The 12280-nt window shown below is 42.6% G+C and overlaps 1 protein-coding gene across 1 annotated transcript in view; it reads left to right on the plus strand.

Moving 5' to 3' along the window:
- The window catches only part of tnfrsf21 (tumor necrosis factor receptor superfamily, member 21), a 28369-nt gene that overhangs the window by 10776 nt on the left and 5313 nt on the right, over positions 1-12280 (plus strand). Inside the window, exon 4 of the mRNA XM_041864789.2 lies at positions 7342-7607. Within this exon, the coding sequence (XP_041720723.1) occupies positions 7342-7607 (266 nt within the window). The remainder of the gene's footprint in view (positions 1-7341; positions 7608-12280) is intronic.

Raw genomic sequence — 12280 nt, forward strand, 5'->3', positions numbered from 1 at the left:
TATCATTGCACAGACACATGCCCCCCTGGAAAGGATGGAGGGAGGGCTGGGGAACGCTGGGTGGGCCGCAGCTTTCAAAGTTATGTGTCACTGAGGGTGTCGGTGGTCAGGGCTCCCACCGTGTGAAATTAAGATCTTAGCACATTGTACCGGTCTGCTCACACCACGTGAGAATGTTCTAGGAATGTATAGTAGGGATGTAGACATTACGAAGATAGAAAGGGACAACTGAAACATAATCAATAGCCTAATCTTCACATTCAGTCTGACTACATACAGTTGTGTATTCAACTTCCCTTTTTTGTTACTCATGAAAATACCCTTTTGAAATTATTTGAGAGAGCAATCTGACTGTTCTTTTTTCTTTAACAATTGATTCCTCAAGGAAAGTCCTCAATGATAAACTGCTTTTGCATTCACAACTGCTTTTGCATTCACAACTGCTTTTGCATTCACAACTGCTTTTGCATTCACAACTGCTTTTGCAGTCACAAAAATGCTTCGCATACTTTTCTTTACTGTTGTTTCAAAATGGTGGAGTAGTAATATTTTTATATAGATGTCCAGATCAGATACACAAATAATCTTCATTTTTACTGCGTTGTTTATCTACATTCAGTTCCAAAAAAGAGAATTTAATTGTATTTGAAACTTCAAACAACAAGTGAATTTACGGCATGTTCTTTAAAAACGATTACAGAATGTTTATCAAGTAGAAGCCGAGTTTTACATTCAGACCGTGTATGTGTGTGTGTGATTACACAGCTATTTACTCTCTCAAAGCAAAACAGTTTCTTAATTCGTCCAAGGTGTGTGATTGGCTACCCTGAAGGCTTTAATGTCTATTTACTAGAGTAGTTAAAAAGGCACACTAAACAGTGGAATGGGAAACATACTGTATATAAAGAAGATCATACAAATAGCTCATTATTTCATACAAGTCCAGAAAGTGGCGTGAAGGGCAAGCAGGGTGTACGTAGTGCAGATGAAAAGAATCCCCCCTGCTGTTTACGAACGCAAAACAGGCAGGGAAGTACCCAGGAGGCCGTGCTGCTCAGCTCCAGGGTGGGCCACATGGACAGGCAGCAGGGATAGGACCTGGGTGGTGGTGAGTCGGTTGGGCCTGCTGTGTGGGCTCTATTGCTTTCACGTGCCTCGGAAATCAGGGCAATTTGATAGGGACATCTTACAGATTTCCCTATCACTGTGTACTCTGTGATCTGACAAAGTCATTTCCTTCCTGGATTTGGACAGGATTTTGTATTATTACTTTTTTTTATGCAGACTGATTTGATTATGATACCTTACGTTAATTATGTTCTTTGACAAACATTACATTTTCTACAAAATGATCAACACTGAGCAAGAAATCACAGCACTAGGCAGTCAAGAGATTGAAACAATAAAAGTGACTAAGCAGCAAGCTGGTCTTATGTGACAAGCTTACTTTGTCACCAGCGACAATCCCCAGAGAGGCTCAGAGCAAACGGGACTGGAGGGGGAAAAACTGCATGGCTGCCATTGTGGGCTGTTTGTGGCCTCGTTGTCATTCAGCCCACTCAGCTCAGACCTGCTGTGGCTGGTTTGCTGTCTCAATTGAGTTTTCTAATGGAAATATTACAGCACCACCACTTCCCATAATAGTCTGTGGTACTGGATAACCGTCAGGTCCTCTACTTGAAATGGATGGAGACTATGTGACAATATGTTTGGATTGTGCAGTAGTGGTACGTGGGTAAAATCACTGGGGAAGCCAAGCCATATTACAACCTACACTGTATGTGTTGTCATAATTGCGTTGTTTGCTGTTAATTCATATGCCTTGCGACCATGATATATAGGCCTAAAGGCAGAGACAATAAGAAGACAGTGGCAGAATAAATTCAATCACATCTTTGTTTTATCACAAAACTGGATAGCAACATCTGTCCGGTGAAATCCACAACGCATATTGCATGTAACAGACAGTTACATGACCTACAGCATGGTCAAGCAAGTTAATGTTTCCGACATTTTCGGACTACTAAACAACTACTGATTTAGAACCACAGAGAGTTACCGCAACTCGCAAAGAAAACAGGAGCTGCCTCCACTATTCCAACATAATTTTAACTTCAACATTTCAACATCATCAAATCTCCTCTGCTTAGTCTAGTACAGTGACAACTAAAAGATACCAAAAACAATTTAGTCCAATCAACATAAGCTAAATATTATGTGGCTGTCCATGGTTCTGATCTCTGTTTGCATGTGTTTGTGCATGCGCGTGCTTTCGTGCAAGTAGAAAACATGTTGACTCACCCTACTTGTAGAGAAACGCCAATGCCATCCTCTTCTCTTTCATGTTGACGAAACGGTCTATCACACTGTCATACAGTACACGCTTACATTTTTTGTTGTCCTAGGCTGGCTAAAACTCTTGTTCGCTAGCCTAACTTCCATTCATGGGCAACGTTAGCTAGTTAACATTAGCCTTCTACATCTAGTTACTGTACATATTGAACTTCCATTCTCTCAGACCAGGGTTACAACAATGTGGTTGGATCAGAACCGCCGTTATAAGCATTGGCCAGTACGGAGAATTAAGTAAATCCCTAACTCCATCAAATGGCTAATTTAGGAAAGGGTCCATTTTAGCTAGCTAGCCACAACGAGATGCAACAATTGAAGTTGTTTCTGTTAATGACGTATGCTCTCAAAGCAATTTGATAGGTGAGACGCCAAATCCAAGCTGGCTTCCCTTGACACTATTTTTTTCTTCCCCAGGACCATTCACAGTTGAGCTCGCTCAGTTTAGCTCAACACTGATTGGCAAATTTGTTATACTTATTTGTTAAGGGAGGCCAAATGCTCGCTGGCTTCCCTTGCATTCAATGCTACGGACGGCAACAATTTCATACTCATTTGGACCAGGCAGTATCAGATAGATGGCCTACACGTAAAGAGACATAGGGGCGCTGTTTCGCTCGCTCTGATACTTTCTCCTGTGAGATACATTCAGCCTCTTGTGAATTGAAGGAATATTATGAAACACAGAGAGACGAAAGATAAAGTATTTTATGTTATAATTATTATTATTTGGGGGTACATTCTTTGGTGAAGCCTGGTTTTCCTTAGAAACCATGAATACACACCACTGGTATTGGGTGACTCGCTGAGTAACCCGTTGAATAAAGGCGTCAGCATGCTTCAGTTCAGCTGGCGCCTAGCCGAACCAAATGAGTGTGGTCGCATACTCCCTTAAAAGACCTTCGCTTGAAAAATTAGAAAAAAGCAGCAATAGTACTGTCTTTCCACTTTGAGACGCCGTAGCCAGTATACACTTCCTCAAAATAGTCCGAATTAGATAACTCAAGAAATCTGTCATTAATTTTGACGTTTTTGCCGAAGAGATCTTAGTCGCACAATTTTACATCTAACTAATATGTTTGGTGCAGTATTTCTCAATGAATAAATGTGCATGAAAACGAGCCGTCTCTCGTTGAACGACAACAAAGACTTTATTGAAGAATGCCTACTGTTGACCAATCACCGACCAAGGGGCGTAGACTTCGGCTACCGATTTCGGCTTGTGTGACGAAGCAGCCGAAAAAACCCTTACCGAAGTCCAAAACAAATAAAAACGTCACAAAATGTAATCATAATATATCCACAAACTCATCCATTTCGGCTGGGAAGCATTACCTTACACATCTGACATGCAGTAGCTAACTTTCTCTGCCCTGCAGGCAACGTTAGATTTTTGCTTAATATCTATGCACCATCATCACTGTGAGAACTCAAATTATGTTTTACATCTAACTAACAGATTACATTTGGAGTCTTTATTACTTTTGAGCGTTCCCAATCAACCCTGCCCCTTTATTTACTAATTAGCAGCCATTTTAGGTCAGGCATTCTGTAGTCTGTTTATATCCAATCTGCCACCACTGCGTTCATATGCCTTGGGGTTTAGGAAGCTGACATAGCACTGCTGTACGCATCCACTAGCATACTGAAGCATCAGGATTAGATTTATGTATGTCATCTATTATATCTCACTAAAACAGAGAGGGAATTTCTCCCTAACCTAGCTCTGGTACATTCTTAAAATCATTTCCCCTAAAGCAGATGACAGTATGCAGGCTTGGTAGGAACTGAAAGTGACTGTCACGCGAGGCTTCTAGGTATAGGGTCTGTCGGTCTCATCGTTCAACACAAAGTTATTTTGTGGCATTACTCAGACCCTCCGGGCAGGACAACTGTAGTGTAGCCTTGGTCTCGTCCAGATCACAAGCCAACCACCGCTGGCTTACAGCGAGTCAATCTCCCAGCTACAAATGCTACAAACCAACCTCGTATTATGCACTTTGCATGTTTGGGCTTTGATATTAATCAGAGATCACTGTGATCCTTATTCAAAATTTCCTGTTGTGACAATTTTTCCCCCAGACATATTTATATTATTGTACAGTGCCTTCGGAAAGTATTCAGACCCCTTTACTTTTTCCACATTTAGTTAGGTTACAGCCTTATTCTAAAATGAATAAAATAGTTTTTTTCCCCTCATCAATCTACACACAATACCCCATAATGACAAAGCAAAAACAGGGTTTTCTACGTTTTTGCTAATTTATCATTTCAAAAAACAACTGAAATATTACATTTACATAAGTATTCAGACCCTTTACTCAGTACTTTGTTGAAGCACCTTTGGCAGGTACTTTTTCCACATTTAGTTAGGTTACAGCCTTATTCTAAAATTGAATAAATTGTTGTTGTTTTTTCCCCCTCATCCAAACCACAATACCCCATTATGACAAAGCAAAAACAGGTTTCTAGAGATGTTTGAAAATGTATATATATATTTTAAAAAAACATTTACATAGTATTCAGACCCTTTACTCAGTACTTTGTTGCAGCACCTTTGGCAGCGATTACAGTCTCGAGTCTTCTTGGGTATGACGCTACAAGCTTGGCACACCTGTATTTGGGGAGTTTCTCCCATTCTTCTCTGCAGATCCTCTCAAGCTCTGTCAGGTTGGATGGGGAGCATTGCTGCACAGCTATCCAGAGATGTTCGATCGGGTTCAAGTCCGGATTCTGGCTGGGCCACTGAAGGACATTCAGAGACTTGTCCCGAAGCCACTACTGCGTTGTCTTGGTTGTGTGCTTAGGGTCGTTGTCCTGTTAGGAGGTGAACCTTCACCCCAGTCTGAGGTCCTTTGGCATACAGGCCAAAGAGTTCAATCTTGGTTTCATCAGACCAGAGAATCGTGTTTCTCATGGTCTGAGAGTCTTTAGGTGCCTTTTGGCAAACTCCAAGCGGGCTGTCGTACCTTTTACTGAGGAGTGGCTTCCGTCTGGCCACTCAACATAAAGGCCTGATTGGTGGAGTGCTGCAGAGATTGTCCTTCTGGAAGGTTTTCCCATCTCCACAGAGGAACTCTGGAGCTCTGTCAGAGTGACCATCGTGTTCTTGGTCACCTCCCTGACCAAGGCCCTTCTCCCCTGATTGCTCAGTTTGGCCGGGCGGCCAGTTCTAGGAAGAGTTTTGGTGGTTCCAAACTTCTTCAATTTAAGAATGATGGAGGCCACTGTGTTCTTGGGGACCTTCAATGCTGCTAAAATTTTTTGTACCCTTCCCCAGATCTGTGCCTCGACACAATCCTGTCTCTGAGCTCTACGGACAATTCCTTTGACCTCATGGCTTGGTTTTTGCTCTGACATGCACTGTCAACTGTGGGACCTTATATAGACAGGTGTGTGCCTTTCCAAATCATGTCCAATCAATTTAATTTACCACAGGTGGACTCCAATCAAGTTGTAGAACCATCTCAAGGATGATCAATGGAAATAGGATGCACCTGAACTCAATTTCGAGTATCATAGAAAAGGGTCTGAATACTTATGTAAATAAGGTATTTCTGATTTTTTAAATACATTTGCAAAAATTTATAAAAACCTGTTTTTGCTTTGTCATTATGGCGTATTGTGTGTAGATTGCTGAGGATTCATAAAAAAAATATATATATTTTAGAATATGGCTGTAATGTAACAAAATGTGGAAAAAGTCAAGGGGTCTGAATACTTTTCAAAGGCACTGTATATGCAAGTCAACATGTTCTGCTGCGTCCCTCAGAAGTGTGACTGGAGACAGCCAGGCTGGGTGTGGTGTATGATATCCTTCAGATAAGATCCTACAGCTTCAGCAAGGCTGTGGTGAGGAGGATAACCCCATGTTCTCTTTTTCCGCTCGCATAGTTTTGCACTAAACAAGTTGAGGCCTCTTAGCACAATTTCTACATGAAAACAAGCGAGTCAGCATTTTCTCAAACCTGTCACATAGCCTACATAACACAATCATCAGTAAAAATGCATTGGATGTCATCTAGCTGCCATGAACAGCAGAGAGAGGCCTTTGTTTCAGCACCTGGAACCAAAAAGGTTTCTTCATTTCAAAGCACAAAAGGCCGGACAGGAGGACAGGCCGGCAGTTCCTCAAGGGTCATTGAACCCAGCAGTAGGTTGTCTTCACATCCTGAAAATAACACTTCCTCCTTCAGGTTGAGACCAATTCAGCTTTATGAGCTGCTAGTGTCTTGGGACGGAGTCACGCTTAGTCTGTCTGGACAAGGTGCGCAAAGGGGACAGTTCTGGGGTGTGTGGAGGTGGAGGGTAGTGGTGAACTTCAGATGCATCTGCTGAGGCAACGCTCAGTGAGATATCACTTTCAGAGTGGATTCCTGGATTCCACTAGCTCATGATGCTGCATTCCTAATGAGCGCAAACCAGCTAAAACTGTTCTGTTCTGTTTACGTTCTAACTGAGACCTTAGGCTTATGGTAACTGAGAGGTCATAACCCCTTATGTAACACACTCGCATGTGAACACACGTGCAAGCAAGCACATATATGTGCACACACATACACACTCACTCTCAACATTTCTACAACACAAATGTTAGATTACATTTTTTTATAGCATTTTATAAGAAAGGAACAAGGGCCTAGTGTGGTTGAAGATTATTTTGTTGTTGAATCTTATTAACAGTGTAAGTCTTTTAGTTGGCTGTTGCGTTGAACTGTTCTGACCTTACAATTAAGGAGAAATCAAGTAATCTAATTGCATGCTCTTTTAATGTGACTTCTAAGTAGTTAATGGGCTTAATTACTGGAAATTAAAAAAGGGTACAAAAGTCAAAAGGGGTAAATTATCATATGATGTCTCATGATCAACAAAGGATCCATGTGAATTAGTGAGTGACTTATTAGTCAAGAGTGACTTCCATTGTCAATCCATGGCTCCAGTCCATTCCACACATGGCATAACAATAACCTGTCCTCTCCTCTCTTTACCCAGGTGTGGACATCCTGAAGTTGGTGGCAGCTCAGATTGGCAGCCAGTGGATCGACATTTACCAGTCCCTGGCCAATGCCACAGAGCGTGAGGTGGCAGCCTTTTCCAATGGCTACCAGTCGGACCATGACCGGGCATACGCTGCCCTGCAACACTGGACCATCCGCGACGGGGACGCTAACCTGGCCAAGCTCATCAACGCCCTGCACCGCCACCGCCGCATCGACGTGGTGGAGAAGATACGGGGCATCATGGAAGAAAATCCTCAGGTATGCCCTACTACAGTACCTTGAATCTCTGGCATAAAGAATCTGTTATGTTTACCAGTGTACTCTCCCATCTTGAATCACAGGTGGGCTCTTTGGAGTAAATGGCACTCCTCTCTTATGAGTCTTCAGGTTCTCATATTATCTCATTAAATCTCCAGTGTACAAAGTCACTCACCAAGTCACTTCACGTGCACACAAACATAGAAATCACATATGGGCTGACAACGTTAGTTTAAACAAGTCACAAGCGTGGTGGCCAACCCTCCTGCCTTAAGTGCCCTTGTGACTGTCCTGGCTTGGCCTCATAGCACTATAGAGTTCAATGGAGAAAGAGTGCTCAGAGGGGACAGTGGATCATTCATCGCCCTCCACTTTTCTCCTCCCTTCTTCCCTTTCTCCCAGATACATTTCACATTATCCCCATGTACAGTGTCCTTGTCTGCTCAAGGTTAGATTCTTACAGTTAAGGGCTTGTCATAGTCCTCTTAGAAAATATATTAAGACCAGTAGATAGCCTTTTGTAATTTTGCTTGTCATCACGACTTAATAATGATGGTAATACATGGTGTGGTTTAACTCAATCCATGGTAGATGAGATAGCAGGTAATACATAATTTGGTGAGGGAGGGAATAGGGAAGCAGAAACACAGTATGAGTAGGGAACATAATGTGCTGGAGGCTCCTCCCTCCCTCCCTCTCCCATGTTCCCTCTGTAAACTCTTGGCTGTTTCTACAGGTTTTCTCCTCATTCCATTGAATTAGCACTGGGTCATGTGGTGTAAGTGACTTAAGAGTAAACAACCAGGAAATACATCCATCATGTGCCTCATTGGTACCAGACATCAATATTTCAGACAGAGTGTACTGTAGGTCTACACGTATGGTATTCCTCCTTAGAGAGGTATAAAGTACAACCGCGTGGTTCCATTGACATAAGACTTCCCCATCCGTGTGAGTCATAAATAAGGTCTGTGTGTGGTGATTCCACCAGAGTGGGCTGGCTGTCTTATGTGTGGGAGGGATGGAGCCAAGGAAGGAGGGAGAGAGGGAGTAAAGGGAGGGAGGTAGGGGATGCTGTTTCCTGCTCCACCCCAGTCTTGTTTATTCATTAAGACACAGTTTGGATCTATGCTCCATGACTGGGTTATTTTTACACAAACCGCAGGTGGTGAGCCCCAAACATTGCTAATCTCACTGCCTCTCCAGTTGATACTCTCTCATTCCAATAGTGTGATTTCATCATAGCTTTAAGGCAAGGAGACTGAAGCGGAAAGGACAGAGGCTGATCCAGGTTGTGTGTGTGTCAGCATTTACGTGTAATACTGTATGTGTCAGCGTGTGTGTTGGTGTGCGTGTGGAGCAGGATGTCCTCATGTTTAATTTTGCAGATGACCCACTCCTCCAAGTCATGGTCCCAGGGGGAGGTGAGCCATAGCTGCAGTGTGAGTCTCTCCTCCAGCCCTCTGTCTCAGCTGGTTAAGGCCTGACTGATGTCACTGCACTTTTAGTGTTACAGTTTTTTCCAACTGCTTACACACGTTTTCAAAACTATGTCACCTTTTTTCAAAACTCTACACACAATTCCCAAAACTGCACACACAAAATGCAAAATGCCTCACATCTCCTTCAAAATGTAACACTGCATTCAAAATGCCATAAACACATGTCAGAATGAAGCATTTGCATCAAATGGCAAACACCACTTTCATAATAGTACATTTTTGGATATACCATGTAAACACTGTTGTTCTAAATCTAAAGCTCTTTGGTCTTTCATAGGCTTATATCTACATTTCAATACAATATTCTACAGTGAATGTAATCTGCTGAGAGGGGTAACAAGTACACTGTAAACACCAATGCAATGTAGAAACATAAAATATTTATTAGGCCAAACATTACTGTATACAGCAGCATACAACAAAACCATAAACATATGTAAACCAAAAGTATATTCTTTAGAATACAGTAAAGAACACAATTGTGTGTAGGGGGTCCCGGGGGGGCAGTCCAGGAAATGGTAGGGGGGGGGGGCAGTCACCAGTGCTAAGCTACGCTTCATCTCTTCTCCGGGCTGGGTCTGGCCACAATACTTCGTCCACATCACAAGATACGTTTTCTCTTGCCAAACATCGAGGGAAGTGTCTCCTAGCATGGCGTATCCAACCTTGGACAGAGGCTTTCCTCTATGTCCCCACATGCGTCCTCCATTGCCTGGAGAAGCGGCACGCGGGCATAGGGTTGGCGATCATACACTTTCCAGCGCCAGGCTGAGAAGAATTCCTCTATGGGATTTAGAAAAGGTGAATATGGGGGTAGGTACAAAACTACAAATTGTGGATGGGTGGCAAACCAGTTTTGGACCAGAACAGCCCGGTGAAAAAACTAACATTGTCCCATATAACCACAAATCTAGCAGGCTCCTGATCTGGATCAGGGACAAGCATTGTGTAAATTGCATCCAGAAAAGTGAGCATATGGCCGGTGTTGTACGGACCCAGTGTGGCATTGTGATGGAGGACCCCGTTTTGAGTGATGGAAGCACACATAGTTATATTACCCCCACGCTGTCCAGGGACATTGGTAATTGCCCTCTGTCCTATTACATTTATTCCGCGGCGCCTGGTTTTGGTGAGGTTGAAGCCAACCTCATCCACATAAATACATTTACATGGGCATCCATCTCCAATACTCTCTGTAACAGACAAAAGGATATACAGATGAGTAAATATGGTATGTCTGAAGTACTGGAAGTAGTGTTGCATACATACCTCTACAAAGTCATGTCGCAGATTCTTGACTCTGTCAGAGTTTCTCTCAAATGGCACCTTGTAAAGTTGTTTCATCGTCACTTGGTGCCGTTGGAGGATGCGTTGTATGGTCGACAGGCTTACAGCATTGATGTTGTTAAATATGGTGTCATTATTCAAGATATGTTCTCTTATCTCTCAAATCCTAATTGCATTGTTGGCCAAAACCATATTTATAATTGCAGTCTCTTGTACATCTGTAAACAAGCGTCCTCGTCCTCCATGATGTCTTTGCCTTTCCACTCTGTACAGAATTCAATCACAGTATGTGTTCAGCATAGGAACTGTAAACAATGTACACAAAAATGTAGTACAGCATGATAACCAACCTCATTCATTCAATGCAGTGCAGTAAATGGATGGCTTAGAGTTACAAATGTTTATGCAATACTATGCAGTCATACGTATTTTACAGTACATTACTGTAATGCTAAAATAGTCATTAGATAGTTGCATACCTGTTCTCATTTCTGAAGGTTCGAATTATGGACGCCACTGTAAATCGACTCAAGTTGGGCTGGACTCTCAGTCCAGCCTCTCTCATGGTCAAACCGTGGTTGATCACATGATCAACAAGTGTTGCCCTAATCTCATCAGAGATGGCTCTCCTTCCTTCTCTTCTTTGCCCTCGTCCTCGTCCTCTTCTTCCTCTTCCTCTTCCTCTTCCTCTTCCTCTTCCTCTTCCTCTTCCTCTTCCTCTTCCTCTTCCTCTTCCTCTTCCTCTTCCTCTTCCTCTCCTCCTCCTCCTCCTCCTCCTCCTCCTCCTCCTCTTCCAACTATCCGTCTTTGAATTTGTCCTGGTTGTTGTCCCCTGCCTCTCCCTCCTACTCCTCTTGCTCTCTGTCCATTGTTGGCATCCATTGATCAAAACAGGTAATCTGACCTTTGACCTATTTATAGGCCTATACTACAGTAAAGCAGTGATTGGTTAGTGATCAGTTAAGCAATTAGTGTTTGCACATTTGAGGAGAGTGTGTGTGTCCTGGTGAATAAGTGTAGCATTTTGATTGGTTGTGTTTGGAAAAGGAAAGCAAGTCACTTCCTGTTAGATTTTTGTGTTTTAGGTAGAGAATTGTGTGTAGTGTTTTGAAAAAAGTGTTTTATGCAATTGACAACTGAGTCAAAGGCTGAGAAATAGCTTATGGTTTTGGAGATTTGGTGTGTAGTTTTGCACTTTGAGTGAGAGGTTTCAAAAATCGTGTGACATGAAAAGATTTTGTGTGTAAGCAGTTGGAAAAAACTGTAAATTAGGCTTAGCCATAGACGACTCACGCTGAAGGGCCTTGGGACAATGTAGCAGTATACACCAGGACACAGAGATCATTTTACTAATAATGTCACTGTAAAAACAGTTTTGCCCCAGCATATGTTCAAAATACCAAATAATGTGTTTTTACTTTCCACTGTCTGTTTCATTGCCGCTGATAAAGTCTAGGGCACGTGTTATGATGCTTCAGTCAGCAAGGAACCTGCCTTAAAGTACATATACTTGTTGTGATTTTGAAAGGTGTGTATGTGTGTGTGTGTGTGTGTGTGTGTGTGTGTGTGTGTGGATGAGTGTGTGTGTGTGTGTGTGTGTGTGTGTGTGTGTGTGTGTGTGTGTGTGTGTGTGTGTGTGTGTGTGTGTGTGTGTGTGTGTGTGTGTGTGTGTGTGTGTGTGTGTGTGTGTGTGTGTGTGTGTGTGTGTGTTTGGATGAGTGCATGTGTGCTAAGGTGCGGAGTGTCAGTGCAGGTGATCAGTCCAATTCAAGTGTTCAGCATACGTAAAAAATGTATACACACATGACTGTAAGTCGCTTTGGATAAAAGCGTCTGCTAAATGGCATATTATTATTATATTATTATTCAGCAGTCTGATGGCTT

The sequence above is a fragment of the Coregonus clupeaformis genome, chromosome 36, assembly GCF_020615455.1.
Source record: "Coregonus clupeaformis isolate EN_2021a chromosome 36, ASM2061545v1, whole genome shotgun sequence".
NCBI lineage: Eukaryota > Metazoa > Chordata > Actinopteri > Salmoniformes > Salmonidae > Coregonus > Coregonus clupeaformis.